Below are 18,031 nucleotides of genomic sequence, written 5' to 3' on the forward strand. Positions count from 1 at the left end.
GTGCAATAGCTCCGTTATTATCACAATACAGGGCTATTGGTCCTTTAATGGAGGGGACTACATCAAGTTCACCTATGAACTTCCTTAGCCATATAGCTTCCTTTGCTGCTTCATGTGCAGCAATGTACTCCGCTTCAGTTGTAGAATCCGCAATGGTGCTTTGCTTAGCACTTTTCCAGCTTACTGCTCCTCCGTTGAGGCAGAAGACAAACCCAGACTGTGATCTGAAATCATCTTTGTCGGTTTGGAAACTTGCGTCCGTATAGCCTTTAACAATTAATTCATCATCTCCACCATAGACCAGGAAGTCATCTTTGTGCCTTTTCAGGTACTTCAGAATATTCTTGGCAGCAGTCCAATGCGCCTCTCCTGGGTCTGACTGGTATTTGCTCGTAGCACTGAGTGCGTACGCAACATCCGGGCGTGTACATATCATAGCATACATTATTGAACCAATCAATGATGCATATGGAATCCCATTCATTCGTCTACGCTCATCAAGTGTTTTTGGGCACTGATTCTTGCTTAGAGTCATTCCATGAGACATAGGTAGGTAGCCTCGCTTGGAGTCCGCCATCTTGAACCTATCAAGCACCTTATTGATATAAGTGCTTTGACTAAGTCCAATCATCCTTTTAGATCTATCTCTGTAAATCTTGATGACCAATATGTACTGTGCTTCTCCTAGATCTTTCATCGAAAAACATTTCCCAAGCCAAATCTTGACAGAGTTCAACATAGGAATGTCATTTCCGATATGTCATCGACATACAATACTAGGAAAGCAATTTTTCTCCCACTGACCTTCTTGTATACACAAGATTCGTCTGCATTCTTGATGAAACCAAAGTCACTGACTGGTTCATCAAAACGTATATTCCAGCTCCTGGATGCCTGCTTCAATCCGTAGATTGACTTCTTTAGCTTGCATACCTTTTCAGCATTCTTTGGATCCTCAAAACCTTCAGGCTGTGTCATAAACACAGTTTCTGTTAAAACGCCGTTTAAGAAAGCATTTTTGACATCCATCTGCCATATTTCGTAATCGTAATATGCAGCGATTGCTAACATTATTCGAATAGACTTTAGCATTGCAACTGGTGAAAAGATTTCATCGTAATCCACACCGTGGACTTGCCTGTAACCTTTTGCAACCAATCTAGCTTTGAAAACTTCAAGTTTCCCATCCTTGTCCTTTTTCAGTTTGAAAATCCATTTGCTTCCAATGGCTTGGTAGCCATCTGGCAAATCGACCAAATCCCATACTTGGTTTTCAGACATGGAGTCTAATTCAGATTGCATGGCTTCTTGCCATTGCTTGGAGCTAGGGCTCGTCATAGCTTGTTTGTAAGTCGCAGGTTCATCACTTTCAAGTAATAGAACGTCATAGCTCTCGTTCGTCAAAATACCTAAGTACCTTTCCGGTTGAGATCTATATCTTTGCGATCTACGCGGGGTAACATTTCTAGATTGACCATGATTCTCACCAGATTCTTCTAAAGATCTCTGAGTTTCATCTTGAATGTCATCTTGAGCATTCTCTAGAGTTTGTTGTTCGTCTCGAATTTCTTCGAGGTCTACTTTTCTCCCACTTGTCATTTTGGAAATGTGATCTTTCTCCAAAAAGACACCATCTCGAGCAACAAACACCTTGTTCTCAGATGTATTGTAGAAGTAATACCCCTTTGTTTCCTTTGGATAGCCCACAAGGATACATTTGTCAGATTTTGGATGAAGTTTGTCTGAAATTAATCGTTTGACGTATACTTCACATCCCCAAATCTTCAGAAAAGACACATTTGGAGGCTTTCCAAACCATAATTCGTATGGAGTCTTTTCGACAGCTTTAGACGGAGCTCTATTTATAGTGAGTGCAGCTGTATTTAGTGCATGTCCCCAAAATTCTAATGGAAGTTTGGCCTGACCCATCATTGACCTGACCATGTCTAGCAAGGTTCTGTTCCTCCGTTCCGACACACCGTTCCATTGTGGTGTTCCAGGAGGAGTTAATTCTGATAGAATTCCACATTCTTTCAGATGGTCATCAAATTCATAGCTCAGATATTCACCGCCTCTATCAGACCGCAGTGCCTTAATCTTCTTGCCTAATTGATTCTCTACTTCACTCTGAAATTCCTTGAATTTGTCAAAGGATTCAGACTTATGCTTCATTAGGTAGACATAACCATATCTACTGAAGTCATCAGTGAAAGTGATAAAGTAGCTGAAACCACCTCTAGCATTTGTACTCATTGGTCCACATACATCTGTATGGATTAAACCCAATAGTTAATTTGCTCTTTCTCCAACTTTAGAGAAAGGTTGCTTTGTCATTTTGCCAAGTAAACATGATTCGCATTTACCATAATCCTCTAAGTCAAATGGTTCTAGAATTCCTTCCTTTTGAAGTCTTTCTAAGCGTTTCAAGTTTATATGGCCTAATCGACAATGCCACAGATAGGTGAGATCTGAATCATCCTTTTTGGCCTTTTTGGTATTTATGTTATATACTTGTTTGTCGTGATCTAATAAATAAAGTCCATTGACTAATCTAGCAGATCCATAAAACATCTCTTTAAAATAAAACGAACAACTATTGTCTTTTATTAAAAAGGAAAATACCTTAGCGTCTAAGCAAGAAACTGAAATGATGTTTTTAGTAAGACTTGGAACATGGAAACATTCTTCCAGTTCCAAAACTAGCCCGGAGGGCAACGACAAATAGTAAGTTCCTACAGCTAATGCAGCAATCCGTGCTCCATTTCCCACTCGTAGGTCGACTTCACCCTTGCTTAACTTCCTACTTCTTCTTAGTCCCTGTGGATTGGAACATAAGTGTGAGCCACAACCTGTATCTAATACCCAAGAAGTTGAATTAGTAAGTATACAGTCTATAACGAAAATACCTGAAGATGGAACGACTGTTCCGTTCTTCTGATCTTCCTTTAGCTTCAAGCAATCTCTCTTCCAATGCCCCTTCTTCTTGCAGTAGAAGCATTCGGATTCAGAAGTGGGTTGACTGACCTTCCTCTTTACAGATTTGGCGCCAGTTTGCTTAGTTGGGCTGGCCTTGTTGCCACCTTTCTTAGCATTCCTCTTCTTTCCAGATTTCTTGAACTTGCCCCCACGCACCATAAGCACATCCTGCTTATCACTTTTGAGCGTCTTTTCAGCGGTCTTCAGCATACCGTGAAGCTCAGTGAGCGTTTTGTCCAGACTATTCATACTGTAGTTCAGTTTGAACTGATCATACCCGCTATGAAGAGAATGGAGGATGGTGTCTATAGCCATTTCCTGAGAAAATTGCTGATCCAGCCGACTCATATTCTCAATGAGTCCAATCATTTTGAGAACATGTGGACTTACGGGCTCGCCTTTCTTAAGCTTGGTCTCAAGAATTTGCCTATGAGTCTCGAATCTTTCGACTCGAGCCAGATCTTGGAACATGTTCTTCAACTCACTGATGATTGTGAAAGCATCTGAGTTGATGAACGTTTTCTGCAGATCTGCACTCATTGTGGCGAGCATTAGACATTTCACATCCTTGTTGGCATCAATCCAACGATTGAGGGCTGCCTGAGTGACCCCGTCGCCTGCGGCTTCGGGCATCGCCTCTTCTAGGACATACTCCTTTTCTTCCTGCATAAGAACTATTTGCAAGTTCCTTTGCCAGTCAAGAAAGTTCTTCCCGTTCAACTTCTCCTTTTCGAGAATTGATCGAATGTTGAATGAATTGTTGTTTGCCATATTTAAAACTACAATTGAAAAGAATAAACAAATAAATAACCATTCACAGTTTCTCTTAATAAACTTAAATTCTAGCATACATGCATAATTCAATGTTTATTAAGCATTTTATTCAAGTTATGTGTTCCGGCAGGTGTGAATAAAATGATTCCAAGATCCTAAAATCATTGAAGAACTAAGCACAGTTTGTCGACTTAATCCTAAAACATCTTAGGTAAGCAAAAGCCTTTTGCTAATAGTCTAGAAACTATTCTTGGTTGATAGGTACGTCTAAGAACTTATTAGGTAAACCTATCGATTTTGCCACGACATAAAAGGACTCCTTACTTATATCGTTGAGTTTCACCAAAACTAACATGTACTCACAATTATTTGTGTACCTTGCCCCTTTAGGACCAATAAGTAACACCTCGCTGAGCGAAAACTATTACTAGATTGATGTAAAGGATATCCAAGCAAGTGTATATTTTGGCATGGCACCTTTTAACTCAATTTTTAAGTTTGGAACTTAAGGCTCTTACTATGTTGGTTAGATTTTAAGTGAACTAAAATCCTTAATCATGCAACATAATCAAGCTTTTGATCTCATGCATTTTAAGACATATTTAAAAGCAATAAATAACTTAAAACATGCATAAGATAAATGTGATCTAGTATGGCCCGACTTCATCTTGAAGCTTTAACTTCAAAGTCCGTCTTGAAAATCTCCGTGGGAGGCACCATTTTCTTCAAATAGGATAAGCTATAATTAAAACTAATTACAACTATTTGATGGTACGCAGACCATATTTGAATTGAAAAACAACTTTGGTACTTTAGACCAATTGCATTCAAATTAATGGTACGCAGACCATATTTTCTATCCTATTTGGGCCATACCAGTCACTTCATAACCTGCAAAACAGTACATATACAATATATACCATTCACCCATTCATTATCATGAATGGCCCACATAGCTGGTTAGTAAAACACATTATGCATCACGTAAACATTTGCAGCAATTAATCAAGGGCACCAATAATCTACCAATTATTCAGTCCTTATTAATTCTAATCAAGTTGTTTTAACCTTAAGGATTTGTAGACCTAATCAAGAGTTTATGACTAAAAGCGCTCCCACTTAAACCAATAAATTCATATGCTTTACTAATTTTAAACATAAAAATGTATTTCTAGTCTAACCGGAAACATACAAATTTAATTAAAATTTTAAAGCTCATATAAATTTATAATTGAATCCAAAAAGTTTAATTTAATTTCAGTCGTATTTAAATTAATTCATGATTTTAATTTTAGTAAAATAATTAGAATAAATAAAATTTATTATAATTACAATATTCAAAATTAAAATCCAAGAAAATAATTTAAATTATTAATTTTAAAATTAATTAAAATTACGTAAACTGAAAATTTCAAATTAAAATTTCAAAACGATCTAATCGCAACACAAACACCTCACGCATCGCACGCCCATGGGCCACACGCACACAGCCATCGCTGGCCATGTGCGCGCAGCCCATGCGCTGCGTCGCATAGCTGCTGCTGCTATCCTTCGCAAGCCATCGCGCGAGCTGGTGCTCGCTGCGCGCGCGCCAGTGCTCGACGCACGCGAGCTAGCGCTCGCTGCGCGCGCTTGCCAGCGCTCGCTGTGCGCGCTCGCCAGCGCTCGCTGCGCGCGGCATCGACGCTGGGCGCAGCACTCGTGGCACGCGAGCTTGCGCTCGCTGCGCGCGAGGCTGCGCGCGCTTGTGCGAGGCAGTTCGCGTTGTGGCGCAGCTCGCTTGCTGCCCACACGCGACTGCCGTGCCTTGCCTTCGCCCATGCCCATTCGTCCATTGCTCATAGCCCACGACGCAAGGCAGGGCTGCTGCCTTGTGCTCGTGCACCATGGCCTTGCTCATTGCATTCGTGCCGCATGGGCGACGAGCTCCCTTGCTCGTCGTCACATGCCCGCACTATACAACACCCCTTAAGGGTAACACGTAGCGTCCATTGCTTTGTGCGTGCAAGTTATACGAACGAACCGCATAAAATTTAAAATTTTATATTTAAAATTAATGACAAATTAATAAATAATATTAATTTCATAATTTTAGGGCGAAAAATCAAAAATTTATTATTCAATTGATTTCCGATTAACATGGATTCAAGTCTAGGTCATAAAAATTTAAAATTTATCATAAATTTACAATTTTTATGGTGGTTTTTAATCATAGGTATCTAATTAAATTATAATTAATTATGAAAATCAAATTAATTCTAAATTATTCTAATTTTCAACAAATTAATCATAATTACAAATTAGATTGCATAATTAACAAGGCTAGGCATTCAAACTTGTTAAACATATACAGTAGGTCAATCAAAAATTCAAGATTTATCAACAAGAATCGCAAATATTTAATTTAACATCTTAAATTTACAAAATTTTGCATTCGAAAAACTAAAACCTTCGAAAAGTCATAGTTAGGCTTCGAATTTTAGAATTCTGGGTTCGGCCGAAAAATAATATTTTTGTCAAAATTTTAGAATGCCTTTTACATGCGGAATTGACACAAAAATCACTCGATTTGGATGAGTAACGAAGAAACTGCCGAAAAACTGCGTACGTATAATTAAATAAACGCAATTTGCAATTAATTAACAATTACGAAAATTAATCACCCCTTTTAATTCTTGCAAATTTGTAATATTTAACCATGTTCATGCAATTTAGATTATGAAAATAATAAGAGGCTCTGATACCACTGTGAGGTTATGATACATATGACAATTCATAAATCATGCGGAAACAACCATTAAGCTAGGAATACATATTATTTACACATAATCATTTAGCATAGTTTAGATGCATACTCTTTGTTGCGTGCCTTCCCTAGCTGCGCCCGAACCGAACAAGAACAAGTCTTTAGGACTCCAAGTGTCGTCCCTCCGTAGATAGTCCACAGCACGTCCGGATCCGCCTTAAGATTGACCAACTAGAATCGCCCTTAAGGTACTATTAATTTTCGGCACTTTTAGGCAAGATGTGTGACTGAATTTTTCTCTCAAAAACTCACTTTGAATACTTGAAAACTCGTTGTAAATATGTGACCCTAGGCACTTATTTATAGAGTTTATGGAAAGAAATTATAATCCTATTAGAATACAAATCTATTTAATTATAACCCTACTAGGATTCTAATTAAACAAAGTTTATCTATTAGGATTAGATTTAATCATTTTACGAATCCCGGTAGCCTTAGGATTCCGAGTAACACACACGAGTGGCGCACAAGCACCGCACGCCCGCACGCAGGCCTTGCGGCCCACGCCGAGCGCACAGCGCCAGGCCCACTGTCGCATCCTTGTCCGCGCGCGCGCCTAAGCTACGGCTGGGCCTGCCTTTTGCGCTGGGCCTGGTCGTATGCTTGGCGTGTGGTTGTTGCGCTTGGCTTGCTGGGCGATGGCCCGGCTTCGTGCTGGGCCTTCGTCTGGCAGGCCTCGTCCGATGCTAATTCGTACGATACGCTTCCGATTAAATTCTCGATTCCGGAATTCATTTCCGATACGAACAATATTTAATATTTCCGATTCCGGAATTAATTTCCGTTTCGAACAAATATTTAATATTTCCGTTTCCGGAATTATTTTCCGATTCCGATAATATTTTCGATTCTGACAATATTTCCGTTTCCGGCAATATTTCCGATTCCGGCAATATTTCCATTTCCGATAATATTTTCCGATACGTACCATGTTTCCGTTTCCGGCAACATCTACGTCTTGGATAATATTTATATTTCCGATACGATCCATATTTCCGTTTCCGGCAATATCATCGTTTCCGGAGTATTCTTTTCTTGCCTGTGACGATCTCAGCTCCCACTGAAACCAAGATCCGTCGATTCCGAATATCCATAGATGGAGTATTTAATGCCATTAAATACTTGATCCGTTTACGTACTATTTGTGTGACCCTACGGGTTCAGTCAAGAGTAAGCTGTGGATTAATATCATTAATTCCACTTGAACTGAAGCGGCCTCTAGCTAGGCATTCAGCTCACTTGATCTCACTGAATTATTAACTTGTTAATTAATACTGAACCGCATTTATTAGACTTAACATTGAATGCATACTTGGACCAAGGGCATTATTTCCTTCAGATTGGACTTAGTCAAAGCACTTATATCAATAAGGTGCTTGATAGGTTCAAGATGGCAGACTCCAAGCGAGGCTACCTACCCATGTCTCATGGAATGACTCTAAGCAAGAATCAGTGCCCAAAAACACTTGATGAGCGTAGACGAATGAATGGGATTACATATGCATCATTGATTGGTTCAATAATGTATGCTATGATATGTACACGCCCGGATGTTGCGTATGCACTCAGTGCTACGAGCAGATACCAGTCAGACCCAGGAGAGGCACATTGGACTCCTGCCAAGAATATTCTGAAGTACCTGAAAAGGCACAAAGATGACTTCCTGGTCTATGGTGGAGATGATGAATTAATTATTAAAGGCTATACGGACGCAAGTTTCCATACTGACAAAGATGATTTCAGATCACAGTCTGGGTTTGTCTTCTGCCTCAACGGAGGTGCAGTAAGCTGGAAAAGTGCAAAGCAAAGCACATTGCGGATTCTACAACTGAAGCGGAGTACATTGTTGCACATGAAGCAGCAAAGGAAGCTATATGGCTAAGGAAGTTCATAGGTGAACTTGGTGTAGTCCCCTCCATTAAAGGACCAATATCCCTGTATTGTGATAATAACGGAGCTATTGCGCAGGCAAAGGAGCCTAGACACCACCAAAGAGTCAAGCATGTACTTCGTAGATTTCACCTTCTACGAGAGTTCGTTGAAAGAAAAGAAGTCGAGATAAGCAAGATTGGAACTGATGACAACATATCAGATCCATTGACTAAACCTCTGCCGCAGGCGAAGCACAACTCGCTCACTACAGCTATGGGAATCAAGCATATTGGAGAATGGCTTTGATGTCCTTGATTAATGTTTTAAAGTTTTAGAGTTTAATACTTTGTAAAACATTATTGGTTAATCATTCACAATAAATGAATAGAATTCATTTTCCATTTAATTTGTGGTTTATTAAATGATGAGTCCCTTCAATTTTGACGAAATATTCAAGATAAACTGTCAGGACCAGTCCTGTGACTAAGAAATGTCTATCAAGTGAACTTGAATGTCAAAAGTTGAAAATGGTCCCTAGTCGGAGTTTTCTATAAAGATGGACGCATAGAAAACGTTAGACGACTAGAATGCAAGATGACTAGTAGTTCTGTTTCTTTAACTATGTGGACATGGCAATGTCGTAATCATTTGCATAGATACTTACTTGGGAAGACTAGTATCGGACAGACCTATGAAACTTTACTGTAAGAGATGAAAATCTGTCATAAGTAAATTTCATTAAAATTATTAGACACTAAATCCTCAATACCTGAGTGATTTGAGATTACTTGTTTGAGAACTGGTTACTTTGACGTTGACCAACCGTCGCACCGTAAAAGGAGGCTATAAAGGCAACGCTTAGGTAATCACCTATCAAACGAAGTCTAATCTCAAGATCGCAAGATTGGGATTGTCCTCCCATAAATCGGGATGAGATGCTTAAAAGTTGTACAAGGCCACTCGGAGAGCTAGAAACTGTAAAATGCATGGCCGTGCTCGGATGAATCATAGGCTATGATTATCTGTTTATTTGATCAGTTGAACTCTGAAACCGAGAAACACCTCTGGACATAATAAGGATGACAACTCTTACCTTATGTTCAAGAGCAAGCATCGAGCGACAAAGGAATTAGGAAATGCACACTTGTCCCTAAGGACAAGTGGGAGACTGAAGGAAATAATGCCCTTGGTCCAAGTATGCATATAATGTTAAGTCTAATAAATGCGGTTCAGTATTAATTAACAAGTTAATAATTCAGTGAGATCAAGTGAGCTGAATGCCTAGCTAGAGGCCGCTTCAGTTAAAGTGGAATTAATGATATTAATCCACAGCTTACTCTTGACTGAACCCGTAGGGTCACACAAATAGTACGTAATCGGATCAAGTAATTAATGGAATTAAATACTCCATCTATGGATATTCGGAATCGACGGATCTTGGTTTCAGTGGGAGCTGAGATCGTCAAAGGCAAGAAATGAATACTCCGGAAACGATGATATTGCCGGAAACGGAAATATGGATCGTATCGGAAATATAAATATTATCCAAGTCGTAGATGTTGCCGGAAACGGAAACATGCTACGTATCGGAAAATATTAATGGAAATGGAAATATTGCCGGAATTGGAAATATTACCGGAAACGGAAATATTGTCAGAATCGGAAATATTATCGAAATCGGAAAATAATTCTGGAAACGGAAATATTAAATATTTGTTCGAAACGGAAATTTATTGTGGAATCGGAAATATTAAATATTGTTCGTATCGGAAATAAATTCCGGAATCGGGAATTTAATCGGAAGTGTATCGTACGAAATAGCATCGGACGAGGCCTGCCAGACGAAGGCCCAGCACGAAGCCGGGCCATCGCCCAGCAAGCCACATGCACCACACGCAACAGCCGAGCCACGCCAGGCCCAGCAGCGGCCTCGGCACGCGGGGTGCGGCATGGGCTTCGTCGAGAAGGGCTGGTGATGTGCGTGGGCCGCAAGGCCTGCGTACGGTGCTAGCGTATCACTCGAAGTGTGTTACTCGAATCCTAAGGCTACCGGGATTCGTCATATGATTAAATCATAATCCTAATAAAGATAGAATTTGTTTAAATAGAGTTTTAATAAGATTCTAATTAAATAAATTAGTATCCTAATAGGATTCCAAGTCCTTTTCCATAACTCTATAAATAGGTGCCTAGGGTCACATATTTACATCGAGGATTTCAAGTATTCAAACAATAAAAAGCTAAGATTTTTAAGTAGAAAAATCAGCCATATTCTTGCCCTATTAGCCGAAAATATATAGTACCTTAAGGGCGATTCTAGTTGGTCAATCTTAAGGCGGATCCGGACGTGCTGTGGACTATCTACGGAGGGACGATACTTGGAGTCCTAAAGACTTGTTCTTTTTTGGTTCGGGCGCAGCTAGGGAGGGCACGCTACAAAGTGTATGCATCTGAATTATGCTAAATGATTATGTGTAAATAATATGTTTCCTGGCTTTATGGTTTTTCCGCATGATTTATGTTTATTCATATGTATCATAACCTAACACTATGTAACGTTCGTATATTTTGAGGCAATATTAATCTTAGTTTTAAGCCTAAAACATATATGAATACTTGAATTAGATTTTTTTATATATATAAATTGTGAATATCATCACCTATTTATAGGGTAGGGAAATCGGATTTTAGAAACCTACTAGGATTCAAATTAGCTAATCTGAATTGGACTTAAATTTAATCATCTAATTTCAAGTAGCTTTAGGAAATTAATCTAAACAAATCCTAATCGATCAAGGCTTCGTACACAAACACAAACACACGCACAGCCCACGAAGGGCGCTGTGCGCGCGCGCTGAGCTCGGCCCAACTGCTCGTAGCCCACGAAGGGCGCGCCAACTTGCTGGCCTTGCTCGCTGGGCCTGGCCTTGCTTCGTGCTTGGCTGGGCCTGCTTGCTTGGTTCAGCGGGCTGCGCCTATGTGTTTGCTTGTGCGCGCGGGCTTCGCTAGGCGCGGGCCTAGCTTCATGCTGGGCCTTGCGTCTAGCAAGCTCGTCCGATGTTTATTTCGTATGTCGCGCTTCCGATTAATTTTCCGATTCCGGCATTCATTTTCGATTCGAACAATATTTGATATTTCCGATTCCGGAATAAATTTCCTTTTCGAACAAATATTTAATATTTTCGTTTCCGGAATTATTTTCCGATTCCGATAATATTTCCGATTCCGACAATATTTCCGTTTCCGGCAATATTTCAGATTCTGGGAATATTTCCATTCCCGATAATATTTTTCGATACGTACCATGATTCCGTTTCCGGCAACATCTACGACTTGGATAATATTTATATTTCCGATACGATGGATGTTTCCGTTTCCGGCAATATCATCGTTTCCGGAGTATTCATAATTTGCCTTTGACGATTTCAGCTCCCACTGGAACCAAGATCTGTCGATTCCGAATATCCATAGATGGTGTATTTAATTCATTTAAATATTTGATCCGTTCACGTACTATTTGTGTGACCCTACGGGTTCAGTCAAGAGTAAGTTATGGATTAATATTATTAATTCCACTTGAACTGAAGCGGCCTCTAGCTAGGCATACAGTTCACTTGATCTCACTGAATTATTAACTTGTATAATTAATACTGAACCGCATTTATTAGACTTAACATTAAATGCATACTTGGACCAAGGGCATTATTTCCTTCACAATGGTGTACACATCCCGCGCATGCAAACATAACATGTTATCCGCACATGCGTAATACCTATTTCCAGCAGAAGAATTATAATCTCCCTTGTTCTCCTTACTTCTCCATTCATCAATTACATCCAAAAAACACTTATAAAATCATATAAACCGTTCGTTTTATGCAACCTCCTAGAAATAGAATGGTTTGTAGTCTCACACCTTTGAGAAGATAAAATATGTACCCCCTGTTATAGGCAGGACATCATTTCTCTTTCAAACCATATAACCTCTCTATCCATGAATGTGCCTTGCAATTGTAATCAGGCATACGACTACAAAAGAACAAATAGGAAAAAAAAGAACAATAAGGGACACAAAAAGTACACACAAAGAACGGCCGACATATAGAGAAGAACAATATAAAAAACATAAAGGCACTAAAAAATGAACACCACAACAGGACAATGGGAAAACAAAAAAGGACAATTTGCATTAACAAAAGAACATCAGAACATCAGAACATTAGAAGAAAAATAAAAGAACATTTTGCATTAACAAAAGAACATCAGAAGAAAAATAGAAGTACAACGAAAATAAATTAGGCACAGAAAGAACATTAGAAGGTGAAATAAAAATAAACATCATGACACTACAAAATTATGCATCAATTAAAGATGGATTTTGAGACGGATACAACAAACGTCTCAAAATTGAGACGGATTACTAAATTTCGTCTCTAAATTAAATTTGAGATGGAATTGTATAAGGAGTTTCAAAAATTCCGTCTCAAATTTATAATGGATTTGCAAGAATCCCGTCTCAAATTATTTTGAGACGCTCTCTATAGAGACGCCCTACTTTTGTCTCAAATCCGTCTCTAAGCATCATTTTGAGACGGATTTGGATTATATAGAGACAAAATTCCTCGTCTCTATAAAATGATTATTTTGTAGTGTGAACACCACAAAAGAACAAAAAGCGAAACAAAAAGTACAAAGATAGAAGGAAAAAAATAACAATTGACTTAAAAAAATGAACATCATAAAAAACATAAAAATACAATAATAACGCATACATATAGACACAAAAAGAACATTACATTAACAGTTATAAAAGAACGAACTCAGGAGCATAAAAGAACACATAAAGAAAACAAAAGAACAAAAAACACACTATAAGGATTATAAAGTCTATTTAGGAAAATATATAAGTACCTATTCCAATAATGCTGAAACTCGGCAACTGTGTCAGTATATTTCAAAACATAATCAAATCTACGTTTGAAACCATCCTTAGCCTTAACACCTTTGATGTTTACAATAGCCTTTTCTCCTATATGTCACGTACACAACCGATGCCTTGATTTAGGAAACACTTCCCTAAAACACATCAACAAAAAATAATATATACAATATTAATAAAAAGAACATAAAACAGAGAAAAATGAACATTATTGTACTATAAAATAACATAATGGGATCATAAACGAACAATACCTTATAGCCTTCTCCATTGCAGAATACTGATCAGTCATGATGGTCACAGGTTTCTTCCCACCCATAGAAGTCAAAAAAGAATTTAAAAGCCACTCAAAAGAACATGCCTTCTCATTCAAAAGAAACCCAACTCCAAACATGATATTTTGAGTGTGGAGATTCATTGCAACAAAAGGACCACATATCATATCGTATTTATTAGTACGATAAGTTGTATCATGAATCAATAAATACCCAAATGCTTCATAATCAGACTGCATTCTCCCTTCTCTCCAAAAAAAAAAGTTGTTCAGTTGATTAAATTCATTAAGTTGAAAATCATTATAAAAGCCGTGTTTATTAGCTTGTCTCGTAGCAAACCACCTAATCAATTGATTTGAATCACAACCATCCAACTTCTTCTTTTTCTCCGCATTAACGGCATCATATGCATCAGGAATAGTAAATCCTAAATGAGCTTCACCACCTACTTCTTTCCTCATTGCTCTAAGAACATCGGCAAGCTTAGTACCACTATAACTAAAAGTAGTAAGGAAGGTCAATTGTTCTTTTGATATGTTCCTATGTGACCTAATAAGATATCTCTTATTGGCAGGAACCATTGAATGGTTATGAACACGAGAGTGTTTAGAAAGAACATACACTCCGGTTTTCTTATCAACATCAAACTGAACTGATGCCTTGCATCCAGTTCTCCTATCAATTTTTTTGTAAGATTTAGGCACAACCCCATCAGCTTTTTTAAAACCCTCATATGCACAAACAAAAAACCGCTGCCGAACTATTTTGGTACCATTCCTATACTCCTTTTTACCCTTCCTAGTACCAAAATCATTCCTAAAAGCATGACTATTGTATAACTGATACGCTTCCTCATCATCCTTAACTACACTACCCTCTAGTGAAACTAGTTCTTCAAAATCTGCAAGAATCATAATAACAATAATAAAAAAGAACATTACCAATACAAAAAAGAACAACAAGAGAGCATAAACGAACATAATAATGTAAAGGAAAAGAACATTATAAATAATAGAAAATAACATATCATGTAGAACACTTATTTTAACCATGTGAAAACAACATTACCAATACAAAAACGAACAACAAGAGAGAATAAACGAACATAAGAAAGTAAACGAAAAGAACATTATAAATAACAGAAAAAGAACCTACCATGTAGAACACTTATACTAATAATGTGAAAAGAACAACAAAAAAGGTAAAAGAACAACAAAAATGGTAAAAGAACAATTTGATCTGAAGTGTGTAATATCAAACAAGCTAAAGCAAAAAAGAAAAACATGTTGTTTTTTAATATAAAACAAAACAACAGACTGAAAAAGATGAAAATAACAACAATTACATAATAAAATAGAAAACAACAGAAAAACAAAAGTTATTTCAAAATATATTTATTTAATACGAACATATGTTCTTTGACTATATTCAATAGTTCTATTCTGTATTATTACAATCTCTTAATACATATATCATAACCAATATATAAAATAACAAAAGGAAAGACTAAACGAACATATAAAATCGAAAAAATAACAATACTAATACCTTGGCCAACAACCACATAAGATTCTGGATCATCATCAACATCATTTTGTTCCGAATAATCTAACGCATTATTCAAAATGTCTGAAAAGGTATAAAAAAATAATCAGAAAAGGAACACACGAAAATAATATAAAATGATAAAAGCACAACAAAAAATGATAAAAGAACAACAAAAAAACAATTTCATCTGAATTCTGTAAAATATGTTCTTTCAATAAGAGCATATGTTCTTTCAATAAGAGCATATGTTCTTTAACTATGTTCAATTGTTCTTTTTTCTATAAACAATCTCTTAATACATCAATCAAAATCATTTCGATACTCAAAGCTAAGAAAAAAATTAAAAACAAAAAAGGATATGTTCGTTTAACACATTAACATGTTCATTATATATAACCATATACTCTTTACTGCAAAATAAACGTACGTACTTTAAATATTCTTATTATTACGTAAAGAATTTAATCAAAATAAATGTAATAAAAAGCACAATTATTAAGAACAATGAATAATTCCGACATCATAATCATCAAAATCATCCAAATATATAATCAAAATACATTAATCAAAGTAATTGATTGAGAAATCACGTAGAAATCGAAATGATCAGAAATCAAAATCATCAGAAATAAGTAATTTGTTATTAAATAAATTGAAAAATTACCTTCACAAATCTGATTATCAGCAGAGGAATTCAAATTTGATGAAGAAGAATCAATAGAATTTGATATTGAAGTAGAAAAATCAACTAATATCTGAGAATTTTCCATTACTTTCTCTCTCCTCTTCACAGTTTCTCTCTCCTCTTCATAGTTTCTCTCTCCTCTTCCCAAATTCTTATTCGAAAATTATGAAAAATAAGGTATATATACCGGAAAAAAGAAGTGAAAACAAAAGAACGTAAATAAAACGACCAGAATAGAACAGAGCATTCATTGTTCTTTTTTTTAACAAAAAAACTACGTTTATTCTTTTGTTCCACATTTGATGTTCTACTAGGTTGAAACACGTGAGATGCACGGTTGTGATAAATATATCTTTCTGATAATATTAAACTAGTATATTTTAAATGAAAATTTTTAAGTAGATAGAATTGAATTAATTTTACTTAACCACGAAGTTTAATTTATTGTGCCACTTTATATATCGTTTGATGTATCTCTTGTTATAGTTAGTTGTTCCATGATCAGGTTTTAGAGCAATAAATTTTCTATAATAATTATTCCTTTTTTTCAAATTATTATGCCTTTACTATTAATTATTCATTTTAATTGCAAGTGTAAAACAAAATCAAAATAATTAAGTAAATCAAAATGACACTACGTATGTGTTAATTTATTTTTTCCAAAAATTATTTTAACCATTTAAATTCATTGAGGCGTTTGATCTTTAAATCTTTCCTATTTTTATAAAGTTAATAAAATAGTCGTTACATAAATCTCAATGCACATTAACAGTCGTTAAATCGTGTAACGTAAAGAATAAAAAGGGACGGAGAGAATAGTATGTAGTATACATAATTAAAAAAGCTTACCATATGAATTACTAATACACCAGTTTTGCATCATAATATAGCCCAAATTATGTAACATTGTCAAAAATTATACTTGATAACAACGCAGAAAATTATTCAACACAAAAACCAAAAAAAAACAATGCAAAAGTATAATAAAATGTTACCGAGCATATGAGGAGTACATCGGGGCAAGCGCTTTATATATTACTCCGTAGCAACTACCCCGTACAAGGCAAAGATAAATTTCTCCATGTAGTCCAACCAAACTGGACACTCATATGACATTTATCTTTTTTCATCTCACAAAAAACTATCAATTTTTTTCATTCTTTTTTTTAGTTTGTTTTGCAAGTCTGAAATCTTGATAAATTTTCAAAACGCTAAATGGAAAAAGGAACTCAAAGTTATCTTATCATTTGAATATTTCAGTATAATTTATCTTTTAATTTATTTATTTTAAAATACCACTAATGACATGGCAATCCTATGTGGACGCTCCGATATCTCTTGAAAAAACTCCCCTTTTATATATATATATAGAAAAAATTACTTTAAATAATCTAACCTTTCGACGATTTTCTGTTAATAATCCAACCTATACCTTTGTACCCCCATTAACTTTTATTATACCCAACCAGTCACCAAACCGATACAACAGATTGCCTAACACGTGTCATTCATCCATTAGTCATAATATTTCTTTTATCCTTTTTCTTTCTTCCCTTTGTTTTTTTCCTTCTTCACTTCATCCCTTCCTTTGGAAGGAGCATACCCCCCCCCCCTCTTTTTTCCCCTTCCTCCATTAACTTTATTGCAGTTCTAAAGTTAATCAACAATGCATATATATAAACGAAACATGAATAAGCTATCTTCGAACATACAATAGATTGAATTGATTGTTGAATAGAAAATTTTCACACTTAGGACCAACTACCAAAATTTCTAGCAAATCAATTAAAACTCCAGTCATCAAGAAATTTGAAACTAAACAAGAATCATATTAAAAAATATGTATTTAGGTGCAATGACTGTATAATTGCCGGATTGACTTTGATCTCCCTCCAATCAATTAATTCTTTCTTTGACTCATTGTGAAAGTTTTGATACCTTCATGCTTCTTCAATTTGAGTTGACCCATTAATTCGTGGTTTCATTTGGAAGGTGGATAGTAGGCTTCGGGTACCTCGTGTTTTGCATCCTTTTCGGAAGCAACAGGTTTAAATATGGCTTCAAAGACGTCGTTTGATTGCTCAATGCCGTTATTTTCTTGCAAAGTTGTTTCCAGTTTTGATGTCGTGGTTTGATATTGAGAGGGTACCGCCATT

The 18,031-nt window shown here is 36.4% G+C and overlaps 1 protein-coding gene across 1 annotated transcript; it reads right to left on the minus strand.

Moving 5' to 3' along the window:
• Positions 1-12,387: 12,387 nt before the first annotated feature.
• On the minus strand, positions 12,388-17,844 carry LOC110795604 (protein FAR1-RELATED SEQUENCE 5-like). The gene is made up of 4 exons (XM_022000626.1): positions 17,814-17,844; positions 15,191-15,271; positions 13,622-14,543; positions 12,388-12,457 (listed from the first exon to the last, which is right to left on the minus strand). Exons 1-4 carry the CDS (start codon positions 17,842-17,844, stop codon positions 12,388-12,390), a joined length of 1,104 nt encoding a protein of 367 aa, XP_021856318.1.
• Between the last annotated feature and the right edge of the window lie 187 nt (positions 17,845-18,031).

Source organism: Spinacia oleracea, chromosome 4 (genome assembly GCF_020520425.1).
Source record: "Spinacia oleracea cultivar Varoflay chromosome 4, BTI_SOV_V1, whole genome shotgun sequence".
In the NCBI taxonomy this organism is placed as follows: Eukaryota; Viridiplantae; Streptophyta; class Magnoliopsida; order Caryophyllales; family Amaranthaceae; genus Spinacia; species Spinacia oleracea.